Source organism: Buteo buteo, chromosome 7 (genome assembly GCF_964188355.1).
Source record: "Buteo buteo chromosome 7, bButBut1.hap1.1, whole genome shotgun sequence".
In the NCBI taxonomy this organism is placed as follows: Eukaryota; Metazoa; Chordata; class Aves; order Accipitriformes; family Accipitridae; genus Buteo; species Buteo buteo.
In genome coordinates, this window is record NC_134177.1 from 44,723,382 (window position 1) to 44,743,412 (window position 20,031).

At 36.2% G+C, this 20,031-nt stretch overlaps 1 protein-coding gene across 10 annotated transcripts in view; it reads right to left on the minus strand.

The window, feature by feature from the left end:
- Positions 1-20,031, minus strand: part of BCAS3 (BCAS3 microtubule associated cell migration factor) — a 375,612-nt gene that overhangs the window by 321,230 nt on the left and 34,351 nt on the right. For all 10 annotated transcript variants that reach the window (XM_075032961.1, XM_075032959.1, XM_075032960.1 and 7 more), the window contains one exon: positions 1,062-1,169. In XM_075032961.1, the coding sequence (XP_074889062.1) occupies positions 1,062-1,169 (108 nt within the window). The remainder of the gene's footprint in view (positions 1-1,061; positions 1,170-20,031) is intronic.

Genomic DNA, 20,031 nt, shown 5'->3' on the forward strand with positions numbered 1-20,031 from the left:
TGTATGCAAGCATGCTACCTACTGCCATACAAATCAGGCATATAAAACATACCATTCTGATGTTTTGTTTTGTTCTTAATGATTTGTGTTATTATGCCACCTTCCTTACTGAAGGACCATCAATTCCAGCAAACAGATACATATTGCCAAAGAAATGCAGTAATTTCTTTATTCAGCGCTCTACCTTTAACACAGGAATTGTATCCCACAGCTTCCATAAGGTACCTAAAGACATACAATGACTAATAACAGTAACAGCTGGGAGTAAGGAAGCATTAAAGTAAGCAGCACAATCACGGACTTTGACCAAAGTCACTGCATCAGATTCTCTCATCAGGAGTGCCAAGGGATCATCAAGATCCTCATGCAGGGATCCTGGGTTTTCTCTTTTGTCTTAAAAAGATGCTGTAAATTACAAGGGTGTTCAGTTTTGTGTGTCTTCAAGCTATGAAGATCTAAAGTTAATTCAGAAAAAATCTGAACTCATGATTCTATGGGAACAATAGAATCTATTGTATTTGACCTCTATGATGCTCAGCCTTCTAAGCAGTTTTCTCTCAGAAATTAGGTGACTTTATCCCAACTAAGAGATGATGCTTTGTTATTTCACTCACAGGAACATTACTTCCTGTAAACCACAGACTGATCCCCAGGAATTTTTTGGATGTGCAGGAAGGCAAAATATGACAGAACAATGGAAGACAAAGAAGAGACATGTAAACTCTTAAGCGCTCTATGCTGTTTAAACTCTCGATGATCCCATTTCTTCATCTGTAGGTGGATGATAGAGGATTCCAACAATTCCTGCTCACCCTCATCACAACCAAAAGAAGCTTAAATGATTTCAGATGCAAAATGTTTTGAGCTTCTTAAATGAAAGTCATTGGAGAAGCATACTGTCATATTCAAACTCAAATATTACTTGAGAAATGGAGAACCAAAGCTATGCTTACAGGAAAGTCAAAATAATAAAGTCAGGGAGCGCATACACCAGAAACTGTATTCGTTACTGAAACTTTACATGCCCTAACACAGAAAGAACATAGAGTAAACATCCTTACCTTTTATTGCAATGCAGATCATAAATAGGAGTTTTGAACTGTATGGACTTGACCATCTCTCCTGTTCGCAAAGAATAAAGGTCCACACAGCAGTAAGGTGGGCTTGTGCTAAAATGAATTAAAAAAAAATTTTAATGGAAAGAAGGATTTTTTGTAAAATTATTTTAAAATTATTTCAGCCTCCCTTTATTATTTAGCATGCTAAATGAAAAATCCAGCAATCTAAGCAGACTGCTGGAGAACAAAGGGTCAATATAAGCCTTCTACGTTAAGGAAAGGTATGATTAAAATTGAATTGTGATACCCTCAACGGTCACGAACCTGTATTGTGCAACTAATTATCAAGCACTTAGTTTCCTTTGTCACAAATAAGACTTTGGAACAGCAGATCTGACCAGCAAAATACAAGCCATTTGACAGGCATGAAGTTTTCGACTGCATTCTAGTTATTTAAAAAATATTCTGCAGAGTAACACTTTCCTAAAGGGAGTACTTGCTTCCCCCTATGCAACAGCTGAATCATATGACTTGATTTGATAGAGATACATTACACAGAATTTACATTACATCTCTGATGGACTTTTGTTTGAACTATATAGAACTTTTCAACTGCTTTGTGTCACTTTTATCATTTCAATGTAAATAAAACTCTATGGCTATTTCTTAATAAAAAGGCTTGCTTTCTTTTGAGAGGGAGAAAGTGCTGAGTGTTCCGATAGGGTTGAGGAAGGTAGTGGTGGAAACCATTTTACAAGCTGAGAAGAGGCTTTGATGTGGCAGTTCTTTTCCATAACACCTTTTTTCCCCTCCAAGAACGCATTAAAATGTTGGCTACTTCTAGGTCAACGAATATGAAGGAGCACAAATTGCCAGCTGTACAAACATATACTAAGTATTGGTAAAAGAGGGTGTTTCCCCTTGCCCATATCTGTTTTATTTTACAGAGTTTAACACAATTCCTGACACAACACTTGCTTGTCTTTTGGATCTGCTCAAGCTGCTCGAGAATTTTCTGGAGAACTGGAGTACAAATGCCAACTGTTTACCTCAAACGCCTCAAGATAATAAGATGGTACATACAATAAGTATGCAGCAGAGAAACAATATACAATTATGCACAGAAAGACAACTGTCAAAGAAATAATAGAAAAACTAAGTTTTGACATTTTGCCTACTGAAATTCTTCCCAAAATACACATTTTTCTAGGCACATACCTAGGCTAATAACTAGAGGGTGCTATTTATTACTTTTAAGCACTTCAAAGGCCCTTCAAAAACACTTTTTGAACAGTGAGACTCAGGTCTAGTTACGTTACAGTAGAAGCTCATTGCTGCTAGAAAATGCGGAACACCACAGCAAGGTCTCTGTACAAACTTTTTTTTATTTAAGTATATTTATTTATTACTTACAGGAAATTATTCTTTTGATAAAAGGGTACACAGATTATTATTTCAAAACAGAAATCACAGAGGTTGATACAGCTAAAATTATATTAGTGTAATTGATACCGATTACTACTTCCATGTAAGCCTGTGTTGACCAATTCAATTTTGACTTGACATATAGCTAGCTACATGACTGCAACTCAAGAGTATGTACTTTCTAATACATATTGCACCAACAAAATTATGCTTAATAATCCTGTCACTCAAATGAATAATTATTTTTATGTCATGCCTTTCTTTCGGCTGATTGTGGTAAGACCGTTCTACCAATGCTTTTTTTTTTTTTTCCCCAGGAAAGTCCCATTTTTTGGCTAAGTGCTTTATCCACCAACTGCAACACAAAGGGGTGGAAGCACAAGCGCTTGCTCTTTCTTTGGCAATCTTTTCAAAGGTAGAAAGGTAAAAAAAAAAGTTTCAATCACTAGGAAAGACTTCTCTCTACCATTTCCTTCTGGTTATTTTAGTTCTTCTCCCTGTTCAAAGTAATGGCTGTCAGGAACCTAATTTGCTACTGAGTGCTCTCAATTCATTAGATACAACATTCACTAAATTAGCATCATTTAAATTTATAATTTCTACTCCAAAAGCTGTGTACCTAAACGAGTAATGATACAATGCTGAGATCCACAACATCATGTTCTCTTTTGATCAGGCCTCAATAACACTCAATAATGGTTTCAACTTGCTGGGGGGGGAAATCAAGGATTTTAATTTCACTGTTCAACAGAACCCCATACAGTAAGGATTCTCCAACAGTGTAAAATTTAATTTCTTTTCCAAAAACATTATTTCTCAACCATTCTAAAAGTATGAGCCTCTTGAATGGTCTTTCTTTACCTTCCTTTATATCTCCTCAGCTAGGAGAAAGATCAATTCCTCTAGAACAGGAGAATGAGGGTTATAGACACAGATCTAAGGATCCATTTCTCTGTCATAGCACTTAAAGAATAATAATAATACTACCTTGATTAGCCTACACTACTCACAAGCAGAAATAAGAGCTATCTTTCCTCCTCCATTTCAGTGATGTCAAAAGCTCGGGCTCAGTGGTTCTGTGTACTTTTCTTACTCAGCCTCTGATATGCAATGGATTCTATATTGACCCATTTTTGCATATTAAATCAACAGAAGAATAACATTTTGTCCTTTCTTTCTCGTCTAGAGGGAATTCTCCCCCAGGTTAGTTCACTGAAAGGGCTCAGTGAAGTCTAACAAGCATGGAAGCAAGAAAGGAAGCAGAAGCACATGAATTGAGCAATAAAAGATGTGCAATAGGGCTGCAAAAGCCAGAAGTAGCTTACCACCAGAGAGCTGCAGCACAACGCAGCTTCTTCTGACACTTTATGACCTCCACTGTACTACTCTTAATTCCCAATCTTCTTGAAACAGGGAATTCAGGGATTTCTATGGCCCACATTGCAGAGAAAGTCAGATTCAATTACAGCGTACCCTTTACATTCTTTAAGTTAAAAATCTGGACTGAATCCTGGACATAGCTTTTAAGAGCTAGGCATCTCAACTCCTTTTAACTCATTATTTAAGAAGAATTTGAACCCAAACCCACCAAGATCAAAAGCAGAGGATGAATGTGTTTCCCTTCTTCCATAACATTCATACCACATACATTATTGCATACCACATAGCAGGAAGATTTACACTAAGCAAGATGCCCTATTTAAATATACAAAAAAATAACTGTGTTCAGTAAGACAAAGCATCATCACTGATAAACATACTGGAGTCCTTTGCAGGGTCTCTAGAAAAATTTACTTCAGTATAATGCTTTGTTCTTAACAATTTTCTTCCCTAAACTATCAAACAAATACACAATGAAATACTAAAAATGATACCACCTATGAAAACAAAAAGTAACATTTAGTGTAATCAATATATTTAAATTTCAGCTACAAAACCAGAAGTATCCAAACTACCACAGAATACCACCAAAACCACCACAGATTGCAAGACAGAGCCCTACAAACTTGCAAAATCATCTCTTGACAATCGGAAGTTCTCGAAACCTTCGAATTGTATGAAACTAAAATTACTGCATCTTGCTCTATTGCAGGAATAGTCATGAATATTCATTTCATCAGAGGATCATACAGATATTGTAAGTAAATGTGCCTGAACTATACTAGTTGACAGCCTATCTTAGCTTATATTAACAAACTACCAACATTTGGGGGAAAATAAAGCAAGGAGAGTTCTAGCTAAGAAGCTTTTCTTCTGATAAACTGAAGGTTCATGTATGTCTCGTTGATGAGAAGGGCTCCGATCATATTTCAGTGTACCAGTGATGATTATGTAAAGGGGAGAGATTAAGACAGGAATGTGAAAACACTGGTTTTTGCGGTCTGGTAATAACATTAAGTCTGTCACAAAATTCTTGCAAATTACTCCCACAGATTATTGACAAATTTTCATTATGTATCCTGATTGCTAAAATAGCTGCCTAATGCAGAGGTATCAACAACTTCTTTAAAGGTAATGGACACAAATGCACATACAACTTCAAAATGTTGGCATTAATAAATATACGAATACACTCAGGCTCTTCTATCTTCTTCTATTTGACTGTTGCAGTGCAGGGATAGAAGAAAAATAACAGATGCCTTGTACAGCTGGCACTTGACTACATCTGTGCTTATGCATCACGACATAACCATCACCTCTTCACAGATTTGCTAGCTATGAGTCACACAATTTATAAAAGCTCTGTGTAAAATGTTTGCATACAGAGACAAATATACTGTACAACACACACATTTTATACGAAAAAAAAGGAGAAAACTGATGGAACCAACATGAGGCCAAAATGTTCTGTGCCTCGAAAGATTTTACTCTGCCTGCTCACAAGTGTTTACTTTCCTCCCTGCTGACTCTCCCCACTCTGCCACGTGATAAACAACATCCCACTCAAAGACAGAATGGACATCAATTACAGAATGGTCTCCTGAGTCCATAAAGGGGGGGGGGGGGGGGAGAAAAGAATGGGGTTTTTGAGAGGTGTAAAATTGAAGTAGAGATGTTGCTGAAAAAGCTGACCACCAGGCCTTTATAAGGCATTCTTTATGCGAGGCATTTTCCAGTTAATTGTGGCATTTAAAAAAAATCATCTCAGGATGGAAGCTGTTTAGCCAACATAGTGCATCACTGTATATTTTATACCATCTTCACAAAATGTATGGCTAGAATCCTTAGAAAAAGAGATCAAGGGAAGCATCTCCAGCTACTTTTCTTTTGCTCTACATGTATACAACATAAGCTTGATGAGATATACAATGATGTCACTTGGGAACAATGACAGAAGTTACAGCATCATAACACATTTTAGATAGCAATAAAATTGCTAAAGTAATAGGTAGAACCTCCCTTAGGGAAAAAGCATATAGTTATACAGAACACTGTTACAGTAAAAATATTTTTTAATACCTGTACTCCTTTATACAGGCTCTGCAAATTTCTTTTGGAAAACAGTCCGCTAATTACTATTAACGGCTAATGTGTTAATGTATTAAAATGACAAAATGAATGAAAACTTTGGAAAAAGGTGAAATTGTATCAAATTATCAGTGAGATCACATGAAGAGATTACATGGAGTGATCTAACAAATAGAGAAAAAACTATCACTTCTCAAGAACACGATATTACAGGGATTCTAAGCAATATCAGTATTGTAAATAGCCTATCAAAGCTTGTCAGAAAAAACTGTTCTAAAGATTAGTTAACTTCAGAATCTGCTGATTCAGTTGTTATGCCTTGATGTCCTTTAGTAAAGACGACGCAGCTGTCTGCAGACAATCACTACAGCATTCTTTACCCAGAGTCTCTTTTTGGCAACTTGACTTCACATGATGGAACAAGGGAAATAGCTTATTTCCAGCTGCTATGTATAAATTGATCCTCGTCTAAGGTGCCACTTTGCAGTACGCTGCATGTACCTCTCGCCTGTTGAAACTGCATTACAATGAGCTCCATCTTTCTCTAATTACACAAAGAATTATATTACATCTGCCTTGTTCTGTACCCTTACAAGGCAGTTTCTTTCTGTATTTACTCAAGACAATGCACATAGCAGCAGGTTTTCTGGAGTAATGATCCCTTTATTTCTATTTTAGAGTTTCCACATTAAAAAAAAAAAAAAAAAAAAAAAAAGATTTCGGCTTCTTCTATCATGTATTGACCTTCTTTTAATGTGCAGAGCAACATAAAGAGTTTTCAACAACGAAAAAACATGTAAAAAACTTCCACTCATCAGCTTACTTGATCTAGCATATGACAAAAAAGTCTTTCATTTAATCACTATTCCAGTTTTGATACTTCCAGGTATTATCTGGCAAGTTATATAAACATTCAACAAATTCATATTCGAATTTGATGGGATTAGGCTGTGAAACTGTATGAGTTACTGCACAGCATACAGAAGCAGCCTAATATAGTCTCTACTGACCTCAACAGAATGAGGTCCATTACCTTCTGAAGCTAGATACAAAAAACCCAGATGTGACAAGAATTACAGAAAATGTCTTGCTAAATATAACTAATTTATTTTATTAAAGACTAGAATGGTATTTGTTACTGCAGCAGCTAGAAACACTGCTTCCTAGCAACGAGAAAATGCTAACTCTACACCTTGGAGGCCAAATCTTGCTTTCCTTACGCACCTGAGTACCAACTGATAGAAAAAAGTGACAAATCCACAAATGGGAATTACATTCCCTGGGAAAGGCTAATATTTAAACCTAGAGAAGCTTCAAGCCTTCTACCACACGTTATGCAGACCAGTAAATTTAACAGCTGTCACTAAACCAGTTTCAGACAGTGGGTCATGTACTTCCAGTCAAAAGCAATTTGACTTTTATCATACAGTCACATAGATACCACTAGTTTACATAAAAAATAAAATGATCAATTAAAAAAACCCCTGGCAATTATTCTGTCACAATTTGTCTGTTATCTTTAAAGTTTTGTTTCACAAGGAAAAAAGCTCTATTTTAACTGCAGTGTTTCAAAAATAGGTCAGGTGACTGGTTTTATTAGTCTATTCTGAAGTACAATTTAGTTTTCAAAAACATAACCTTTCACCATTTCTAAAAAATATAATCATTAGTGTACTTCTGTTACTGTACTGCATGTTCCCAGACTTACTTTTCATTCTACTATGGCCACACTAGTACCACTCTTCATTATTCTAATGTATTCTTCTTATGATGCTTTATTTGTTTGCATGCAATTTGCAGTAATACTTTTTCCAAGCCCAGCAGACCCAACACAGAAAAAAACCTTATTTTTAATTACTTTTGGTGCCTTTAAGAAGAGGTAAAAATATTAAAACTTATACAGAGATCATAGTCAAAACCCCTAGTAGTAAAATAATCTCTTATTAGGCCCAGCTTTAACAAACTGTGGGATTTATTAACAAAAAAAAAAAAAAAAAAAAAAAATTCTGTAAATATTAAGTAGTCAGGTGCCTTAAATGGAATATAAGTTCAAAACTTATTTTACAAAAGACAGCTTATTTCATTGTCAAGTCAGAAGGGACCATTACATCACCTAGACATCCTGTCTAATGCAGGCCATTAAATTTCACCTAGATATCTATTGTTATACCTAGCTCAAATGCTTTAAAAGCAGTTCAGCCCTGGTACTGAACAGCATGTCACATACAGAAAACAGAAGAGAGAAAAGTGACAGCACGTCTAAGGAACTGGCTGGACAAGGTATGCTCAAATGATCTGTACGGCAAGCTACTCCAGAAGGATTTTTAAAAATTACTACACTATAAAGCATCAGCTCTACCGATAAGTTACCAGTAAAGAAAAAGCTATTTCCATATAGGAATGAGGAAGACCCTTACAGTGACACAAGTACAAGTTTCTAAATAGCAGTGCAGTGGGTTAAGATTATCCAGTAACCTGTTCTAGCTGTGGTCACTCTCTGGTGCTTCATAGAAGGGGAGGAAAAGCAAAACAAAAGCAGAGTACACAGTACACAGTTAATTAATTGTGTATTGGAAAAATTCCTTCCTGAACCTTTACACTGGAAAGTTGAAGCATGAGAGTTGATTATGATCTTCGTAGTAATATTATTAGCATGTTGAGACCACAAAGGCAATTCTGTTCTCTCCTCAAAGCCCCTGAAGAAGGTTTGCTCAGGTTGAGAGATTTTAAGAGTAGAGAGATCATCTTCTCTTTCCAGGCCATGCACAAAACATCCCAGAAGCTCAAAGAAATTATTTTATACCAAGCAACCTGATCTTGTCTTAAAAGACTTCAAGCAACAATGAGTCCTCTATTTTTATGGTAAGTTGCTCCAACATTTAGATCATTCTATTTTTGTGAGATTACTTCTTATTGCAAGACAGAATTTGTACATATTCTGCTTTCCAGCTTTTATGTCTGTGTCAAAAACACAGAAAAAGCTCACTGCATTCAGTTATCTTTTGCCTAAATCGGTAACCATCCAAAGCAATCCAGTCACTAACTAATCTGCAACAATGTAAAAAAGACTTTTAAGCCTTAAATTGTAAGGTTTGTTTTCCAGCCCTAGCACATATCTGCAGTCCTCCTCTGAGCTCTCTTCAGTATTGCAGTATTCTCGCCTTCTTTCTGAAGGATGCACACCAGAATGAAAACTTAAAAAAAAAAAAAAAAAAATTTTTCAAGGATTGCACTATTTATTCCGTAAAGGCCACTGCAGAAAAAGCTTTCATTAAGACATTCACCATCTAGTCCCCTAAAACTCCCTGGCTCTCTGCATCCCAACTTTTCAAAATAAAAGCTTGAAAACTTAACTCTGTAAGTTATTTTCTTACTTTCATTCATGGTACTTAACAGATTCATTCAAAATCAGGAAAAGCAGAGTAAGATTTCTGAGAAAGTGACACTTCCCAAAAACGTGTGTGTAGCAGCGAAACACAAAGCAGCAGAGACATTTTAAGTGTACCACAAATTGCAAAAAGCATGGAAGCACTTATTTCTAAATAAGAAAAACCTGTACCAATCTTAGACACATGTTACTAAATCTAATCCTTTAAATACAAGAGAGGAAATTATTTGATATAGCACTAAAATATTTGAGTTAAATACCAAGAGATACAAACTTCACACTTGTATCTTCATCAAATATTTTGATCAAGTCTATCAGTCCAGTAAAAAAGGTTCCATCTTATCCTCTTACCTCACTGTCTTCATAGTCTCACGGGCATATAACAAAAATATTTTCAAAAAGTCATCAACTCTGCAGAAACCATTTTGTTACAGGTGAACTGCAAGTCTCAGCCTGAGTACCAAAAAAAGACATACCAAAGGAAAACCACATTGTTTGCTCATGTGTGGAAAGAAAAAAAGATGGGACTCGTGTGATTGTGCCAGAACGACCACTAGACAAAAAGCAGTAGAGCCATCTGTGTGTACAATATGCAAGAAAGCCCCTAATTTTTTGAACAAAGGAAATAGATAAAAGGTGAACTAACATGCATCAGTTCCTGTGCAATATTATGTCAGGTAGGCAGAACAAAGATGCAAAGAACTGGGAATGGAGGTACCACTCCTTTCAAAGACTTTAATTGAACACTCTTGAAAAAGATCAAAACAGTATCTAAAGCGTTGACCCCTACATCTTTACCAATGCTAATGTTTAAAAACTCCATTAATCACTTCCCCTTCTACTTTTTTGATTTCAAGGCAAGTAGTATTTTGTTCCTGTAATTTCACAAGCAAGGCATCTCTCCATAGCGTAGAGTCTAACTGTTAAAACGGCTCAGGACTGACTCAGGAAGGACTGGTTTCTGTCTCCGTGCATAACTCAGGTCGTGGTCTGTGAGAGAACCTGAGGCTTGACAGTGGTCAGCTGGTCTTGAAGGTTGTAAACCACTGCAGGAGAACTGTCAGTATCTTGTTTTTCTGTCTCTGCAGTGACATAAATCCCTGTCCTCAGGTGAAAATAACTATCTTTTACTGCAAGGTGTGGTACTGTATAAACCTTTCCTGCTTACCTGCAAATTTATATTATCATAATTAGCTGCCCAGGTATAAATTAATTCTATAAATTATAGAAGACAAATGTGTTAACCAACCATGTTAAGTCATATCGATTTAAGCCAGCTATGTCCATTTTGTCTTTAGCAAAAACGATTCTTAAAGAAGCTAAACTTCATTACAAGGCAAAACTTGTAACTAAATAAATTACATTGCCATATGATTATAAGCGTTGTAACACTGTTCAAAGAATACTTAATGGCAATAGCACATTAAAATAAGCTTATTGTAAAGCAAGTAAATTCTTTGCCTTATTCTCCATGTCTACCCCCGTGTATATGCTACCATTTTTAAGTGTTTTTAAGATGTTCTACCCAGTCCTGTACACATTGTCCTTGACTATTAACTTTTCATCAATTTAATTAAAGAGCTATGGTAAAAGATCCCTACCTTTAGCAAAACATTTGCAACAGTGTACCTTTGGAAGAGGTTTAAGAACTTTTAATAAAAAGCCAGTTTCATGCCAGGGAGTTGCTATGCTGTTTACATCTATACTCTCCGTATGGCTAGCTAAGTTAATGAATTAACTTAATATTTGGAATTCACTGATTTTGAGGAGAAAACGAAGCTCTCTGTCTACATGTATTTCAGTCTCTGTTCTATTACAGAAGATTACAAGCCTCAGTTTCTTCCATCAGACCCTTTTTTTTTAATTAAAAAAAAAAAAAAAAAAAAAGATATCCTATTCTCCATTGACTTCCAAGCTGGCTTCTTCCCCACTGTTTTATCCTTATTTATTGGTTCACCAGCTGATATTTGCTGTCGAGAGTGTTAGATATACAGACTCCTGTGAAGCTGTTCTAATTACCATCCCATGAATCAGTTGTCAAGTGCTGCTTGTAAGTGGCAAGGCCAGCACTCCCCTCCAGGAGATCAAGTGCATCCACTTATCATAACAATAGAGCATAATGGACATACTACACACATGCACCACAAACAGCATTTATCACAGTGGCATGAACATACAAGACACTTCACAAAAACACACAGCCAGGAAAGTCCTAATTCAAAAGGCTTATTATCCAAAAAGCACTAAAGGAAGAACATAGGTGGTAGAGGGAAAAGAAAAAAAAAAATAAAAGGAGACTGTGTTGCATTAATAATGCAGCAAGATGTTGGAACGCAGTATTTAATACTGACTCCTCACCAGACAGGAGATCATAACTTTACTAGACAATACAGAAGTCTCATACATGTGAAGAACAGTTGCCAGCCCATTTTTAAAGTTTGGATCTGAGAATTTCAGACACATTTCAAACGCTCAAGGCAAAGTACTATGGGCCAAATCTGCAGTTATGTTGACCTGCATAGTTCCAGATGTTGCTATTTCTTTTTAAAAGGTGTCAAACGAAGCCCTTAGTTAAAAGCAATACACAGAAGAAGAAAATAAAATTAAAAACTGACTGATGGCTGTAGGGAGATCTATCGCTCCATAAATATGAATTGCACATTAATTAAAAAAAACCAAACTAGTATAAAGGTAATTGTTCCTAACATTTTACTTAAAATTGAAAGATCAAAACAAGTATAATTATGTTTAAGACATGTTTCCATAGACAAAGAGCATTAACTCATCAAAAAATAATAATAAAAAAAGTATATCAAGTGTTTATAGGCGATAAAATACAGTTATCTGAATTGAGTACCCATTACTCTGAACTTCACGTTCAAACATCTTCAGGATACCTACCCATGTAATTTTATGATGTAATTTTATGATGTACAATGAATAAAAATGCAGATACATAGATTTCTGCCATCCCTTCCTATATGGACTCATACTTAACTGTGTGTGAAGGCAAGCTATTTCCACTACACAGTTTGTACAGTATTGTACACTAAACTTGTGATTAGCTGGATACTGACTTCTCTGCTGCAGCCTCTACAACAAAAATCCTCCTGGTTCCTAAAGTTTATTGCAGCTCTGTCAGCAGAAAAGATACAGCAAAATGCCTGTCATGAAGATCAAAACATTAATTTCAAAGTAGTAAAAAGTCAGCCTACTAAAAGGCAATGCAGATAAAAATTTTCTCACTAGTTTTGCACATTGCCATCATCTGCAACTTCGGGTGATCATTCCTTTGCCATTGCTGATACAATGAGGTTACTCTCAATCACATTCATATGACAGGCAAAACCCCTGACTGAATATAGAATGAAAAGTTGTTTCCACTCTTGGGGCTGTATGGGGGGGAAGAATCTGAAAATACAAACTTCCTTGACAATCTTGGAACAGATGTTCTGAACTGACGGAGGTCACGGATTTTTTCAGTTCTGAGTACTTTCAACAACTATTATGTCCACTTTTGTTCAATTAAATCAATAGCTCCTTTGCTTCCTGTCTGTAGCTGAGGTGTCAGAAAGACTGTGTCGTACATCAACAACAGGAGGAAAATTTAAGACTAGGTTTTATCCACACATTGGTATTATCGTAACAGATACTACAAGAATAGTACCATCAGTTCAAAGAGAAAAGTAAAAGGGAAGGGGAATCCTTAAAAATATTAAAATGCTTAGCAACCTCCAAATTACTCTTCAGTTTTGGCAGCAGATGGTTCTTCCCACGTTCTGCACTACCAGCAGTACATAACATGTTTCTCCTATTGTGTTTTCTGCCCATAACAGCATTACTCATTCTCGTCATCAGAAGAGACTAATTTGTTGTTTGGGTTTTTTTTTACCTTTCAAAATGCATGAAACTAAATAAAGCCATACAACAGCCTACAACCTACCTTTATGTACTGCAGCAAGTTGTATTACATTGCTTCATTCTATGGCATGTGGCATGCCTGTCGCTGAAGTGTAAAATATAGCACAAGCTGGCTTTTCAGCTGTGGCATGCTTTTGCAGAGAGACGAGAGTGTGACACACTTTCCACTTCACTGAGACATACCACATGTTACAAAACATAGCTGTCCCATCATATTTCGAGTTAGTTAATATGGGAAGATTAGCGGCATCTCAAGAGATTTGTTTATCCACAAGACTTACTTGACCATAGCTATCACTGAGGAAAAGTACATCTGGAGCTCCACTTTTCAGATCAGAATCATTTTTTCTGGTACATTCTGGACTAGATTTTGTTCTTGTGTGTAACCAAACAGTCCTTTTATACAAAAGTTACGAACCTGCGCTGGCCGTCCTCGCCCATTCTATGAACATACGCTTAACTGGAAAAATTCCTGTAAATCTTGGAGAGCATGAGCAAAGATTAACTGCTGAGTAGAATACAACTGCATTTGTCATACCTCTAAAGATTAACATTTCTATGATTAGCTGATTAAACTTACTATCTGGTAGACGCGTTTCCTCCAAAAATATAGAATGAAATAAATTTAAGAGTTGTCTTGTCCTCCTTCTTACTGTCAAATGAAGCAGAATTCACCACTGAAATAAATGCATGTAATTTGTATTGTAATAAATGCTACACCAATCTTCGAGATCATACAAGATGGACCAAAATCAAAAACGTAGAAACTTTTTGCATATCAAAAGAAAGCCACATGTCACAGCTTAATAGAAAAATATCAGATTTCTGGGAGCGCAACACTGAGAGCAAATTGATGCTGAAATATCTCAGCTCCAGTCAAATTTCACCAAGCACGTGTAGAAACCAAACAGAGCATTTTGTGGAGCCGCTGAAAGCCTCATAGCCACAGCTAGCCCTAGATTTTATAAACTGACAGTATGTATGAAACTCCAAATCAATACCAAAGTTTTTTTCTTTATTCTGAGGCATTTTTTATTGGTAGTATGTTCTGATCAATGGCATATCAGAAGATAGCATAGTTAATATAGATGGCAGTTGACTATTGTATATATTTAAGGCATTGCTCCATTTAACAAAGAATTCTACCAAAAGCTAAAACCAATCTGAGAGTCAAAAGAACTCATTCTTCTGAAGCGCACTACAAAGCTTCTTTGAAAACACAGACCAAATCTTTGCTCAGCTATTGTGAGGGTCATGTTCCTCTGCAATCTGTGTATGTTAAAGCGCCCAGCTTGCCTGTGACTGAATGCTCAATAATCAATATTTAAAAGGTGTCTTTACCTGCAACTGTTAACATGGCAGAAGTATTATGAAGGATCAAATATTTTATCCTGTTGATTCTTGCAACAGATTTCTTTAGATTTCAGATTTATTTTTTTCTTTTCTCTGCTTTACCTTATGATTCATGGCTCTGACAGGCCTAATGGCATCTTCTCATCTCACATGTAATCACCACCACCAAAGGCCAAATTAAGCAAGCAGCTCCACGCCCGCCTGCCCCACCATCCCGAGCCCCATGCAAAACCACTTTTTGGATTCAACATTAAACACCAAACCTTGTACCAACCTGTTTTATCTAAAATAGGTTTGCCGTTGGTGTCATTAACAACATAAGCAGAAACTAATGGGATTGTGCAACACTTCATCACCTCTGTATTAAGTAGCCTCTGCCTCAAATTGCATGACAGCAATCATTATAAGACATCTTTCAGTTGTTTATGAGTCTACTAAACCTTAATTGTTCATATGCTAGTACGTGGCTCAAATTAAAATTTTTGAGAAGCTTGAAAACAATCCCATTTCCAAGAAAGAATTAGAGGGTTTTAGAGTGCATATAGCTGAAGTTGAGCAGAGATAAGCTTAGATCTCATGGTTAAAGCATTTGAAAAGCACTGTGAACAACAAAGCCTCTATGAAGTTCTAGTCACATCGGGTAGGCCAAAATTTTCACAAGTGCCCATTAGTAGTATGTTCTTACACCTTACTTGATTTACTTTATGACTTGACATAGCAGACCATGTTCTACAGACGTGCAGAACTTTCACTGTAACTGAACTCACCGAAAGCTGGTTTAAACTTAGGAAACAGTACCTAAAAATAATTACTCTGAACAAGGGGCCCCGTGAATAACAAAACAAATAGCCTGCTTTTCTTTAAACTGGCCTTAAGGCTGAGATCCTATATGAATTGCTTAACATAAAAAAAAAAAAAAAAAAGGGGGGGCATTAGCTTATGTTACAGCCTTTCTCTCAGTGAAGCCACTGACATTGCCACCTCCTTTACTGGACCACTTTTCATAAAATTTGGATGAATTTCATAGTTAAATGTGGCTGATATTTCCAGGAGGAATTACAAGGAAAGGCACACAAAAATTGTGCATTCTCACCACAGAGACAGTCACCTCATACAGCAGATGCCACAATGCAAGATACAGTCCTTCAAATTGTGCAGGCAAAATGGATTAAAACTTTTAGAGTTATTTTATTAATGCCTCATCTGTAAAATAATATAATTATACTGTACAAATATTCTATTAATAATTTAAATCACAATTAATTTTAAAAACAAGTTTGTGAGCAACCATCCAAAAATGCAGTAAGGGGGCTCCTCAGGTGATACTGTGAATATATTACCTAGTCAGAATGTAAAGAAAGAAGGGATTAAGCAAGATCTTTGTTTTGTTGTTTTTTGGTTTTTTTTTAAGAACATGCCTTACAGCTTTTTCACAAAGGAGCCTTCTAAATATCTATTTTGAATTACTGAAGAAAATTTAGTGCATTACACATTTTAAATTATTTGTAAATTTAAAGTTTTAAAGCTACCAAAATATATTCATTCTGCTTCAAAAAAACAGATGCAAACTAAAGAAAGAGAATATCTTTTTTTTTTTTTATGGATTCCACTTATTGTGTTTTAATTATCTTTTTCCATACTTTGGAGATTAAAAAGAATCTAATCCATACATGAATGTTTAAGCTTTGCAAACTCTCTTGACGTTTCCTCTGTGTATTAAATATTTTTGAAGGAAAGAAAAAGGACAAGAAGGACTCCAGAGAGACCACTGTAAGAGAGAAAATAGCATTTAGTAACAGATGCAAAGTTCAAATACCATCAAGTTGTAGTGAATTACTCAAGTGGCAGCAATTGTGTAACAATACAGATACAAGGGCTGTAAGTTAATGCAGTTTGCAATTAGCTGCTCAAACTATGAGCATGAAGTGACAGCTGTTATTTAGGAAAAAAACATATTAAATAGCATCTTCTTTTAATTGATTGAGAACTCGATATCTGACGGTGTTAGTATCCTCAGAGAAAGAGAACAACTTAAATCAGCCTGAAATTTCTAACTGTTTTGCAATGTACTTTAAATCCTTCTTACACTATATAACCTCGAAATAACACTAAAGCATATAAGAAAAGAAAATATAATCCTCAACTGTTCTCTGGGTCTATGTCACATTGATTTATAACAGTTATTTCTAAGACAGACAAAAACACACAGATGCAAACAATTACTCTATTTTTGTAGGCAACAAGTGAGGTGGGTGGTAACTGAGAAATTTTGAAAAATCCTGTCACAATATTCCGTTTTTTCTTAAGTAACCCTCATCACACAACAAACGCTCGCCACATCAGAGACTTTCCAGGGCCTGAAGGGCCACTTTGATTCCAGACCGCTGCAGGCATTAGCGGGGACGTAATTAGGGTAAAAAGTTCAACCACAGTTCCATGTCTAGAGTGCTGCCAGAAATAAATTTCCTCTCATTCACTGGTTTCTACTGTACCCTCCCTGAGAAACATATTGAAAACACATTTATCTTTGTAGAGTTTGTTCCTCTTCTAATTAACTTTATAGCGTTTACAGTATTTAATAATTCAAAGTGGAATTTAAAGTGGCCCTGGAACCAGCAGCTTTGCCTGTAATGGCGCTGTGCATTATCTTTTCCCTGTAGTGCTTCTTTTGACAAGTTACTCAAGGAAGGTATGTGCTCCAGCTGGTTTTATCTGGCTGTGCATTTAGCAAACGGCTACTTCCTTCCCTCCATCTCCTCCCCGTATCATTACACGCACGGGGGGTTGGAACAGCAGTAAAATGAAACTATACCTCAGCTCGGAAATCTGCTCTCCCAGGCCTCCATGCTATCCCACGGATCGCTTAGAAAAGGTTTATCTTTTTACAGCTTAATAAATCAAAGCTTTAGAAGGTCAAAACTACCCATAGTTCTCACCAACTGGTCAAAGTTTGACCCCAAATACGCATTTTCTTCCTTCCAGTTTTGGTCCAAGATTAACAGTTTATTATAGTTCAAAGGTTATTTCTCACTATAGTTCACTCGGGCAAACATTTGGTACACCAGAAGAACAGCAGATCTTTCCTACTCTCGGTATTTACAAATGGAAACACTACCTTATTCCACTAAAGCTGTATCTCCTAGCATTTTAATCTGTGAGAAAATTCACAGAATTACCAGTAAACATTACTTCAACATTGCAAAAATAGATGAACTACATTAATTATAGAAACAAGTTGCAAGAAAAAATTCTGGGATCTGAAGAGCACTTTTTAAGATGAAGAACATTGCTATCTTTAGCACATAACTTAACAATCAAATCCAACATCACTATAGGGAATTTAAACTATTTTATTCGGGGGTTGCGTCTCTCAGGATCTTAAAAGCCACCACACAACCTGTTAAGACTAAACTAATTTTTCCTACAACAACCGGAGAGGATAATGTTTTTCATCTGCTAGAACGGAAGGAAATCTTTGCCAGGCAGTTGATAGGATGGCACACTTTGCAGTTAATGATGCTTTACAGTTTTTCAACAGCACAAGTGCCTTTGGGACTCAATCCCTCAAAGATGACAGAAACAAGAGAGCTTTATCCAACTTAAAAGGTTCTACTATGCTTTTTAAAACAAAAACAATTAAATTAAGTTTGCTCTCTAAAAATTTAAACTTATGCATCCTTGACAGTCTTCAAAAAATAAGGCTGAAGAGAAAAATATATGACCGAATTTTGCGCAGTCTTCAATAAAAGACCACAAATATTTAACAAACTTCATGAAATCTATTTCTTGGTGTCCAATACAACTGAAAATCATAACCATCTGTCCAACCCATTTTTATGTGTGATTTGAAAAAAAACATGCTGTATTTTATCTTGAGTGGATACATCCTTTACACACTCAATTGCATGATTCAGTCGCTGGCACAGCCAGCTGAGTCCACGGCATAACCACTGCATTTGCAATGGCATTCTAGAAAAATATTCCAGGGAGAGTTACTCTGAGCAGTGTGAGAACTCCGAACAAGAACTTCATTCATCATAGCTAACTTCCTTCTCTTGGGTGATCCTTCCAGAAAGCTTTGCTGTTTGTCTCTGACAAATCATTTCACAGCTAGCTAATTTTAAACATTCAAAGCCACACTTAGAACTGGACACTGGATTTTAGCATTAACTAGTTACTTTGCCAGATAAGGAACAGGGTCATGTGATTTTAAAATATTAATGTGAGAAAATATTAACACTTTAATTGCATTGTTTCTATTCTTACTCATGTAAAGCTGCTCTCTACCTAAACCTTAACACTCCCATAAACACATTCCTGAGTTAAACTTGTGTAAAGGGTAATAGGTTTTAATCTACAGTAGCCATGTTAATAAAGCATGCTTCCTGATAATCTGCTGCCAATTGATTTGCCTTGTAAACTGATCAGCAGGGGAAAAAAAATGCTGGCTAGCCAAAGTTACACATTTTGTTTGCTCCAATTACTCCTCCTTCTTTAACTTGTCCTTATTTCCTTTCTCCTCCCACGATTAAAAAAGATTACCTCTTGCTTCTCATGCCTTTAAATGACCTCCATCCAATTTTTCAAGTCATCCAAAATTTTCCATCACTTGACACCATTAAATTAAGATGTTTTTCCAAAAATATACGCTAGAAACCTAATACACGCTACAGGCTGGCTGCATCGGTTACTGACTGAGGTCCTTTACTCTCCACAATGTAGAAGGTTGGAAAGTCTACTGCCTCAAACTCTTACCTTTTAATCTTCTATAACTGATCTTTCAATTAGCTATACTCCTATAGTCATCTGATTATCATATATGCCTATGTAAGATTTTGGCATAAATTCCTAGTCTTTTATGCATCTATATTTGGCTATTTGGACAAAGGACAAGTGCACCAAAGCATCAAAAACTTTTTGTAAGGATGGCTTCGAGATGTGTGTTGCGTTTCAAGGAGATCTTTAAGATTTTTTTCCCCCATCTCCTGCTGAATGATTCATTAGCAGAAGATTGAATATTGCTATACAGAAACATGGCTGTTGGGACAAGTCACTTAGAGGATTTCTACCTTCTTTGTTTTGCTATGTTAAAAGAGGGATGGACAACAGAATAAAGCATTATAGCAAGCAAGTGAGACCACAGTTCATGGCTAACCAGCTTTAGCAGCTGGGGATTAAGAAATCCCCTCCTCTGTGCTCATTCCCACCTTCATGCTACAACTGACTCCATTCTCAGTTGCACCTTGCAATTCTGCATGCAACTGTTCATAAACCAGGTGACTGAAATAATCCGTATCATTAAAAAATAAAATTGGAGCACTATTTTTTTACTCGGATTATTTCTGTCATCTCCTTTATTGTATGGTTCTACAACCAGTTGAAGTGACACAGCCCAGGGATGCAGAAAGCAGCAGCACA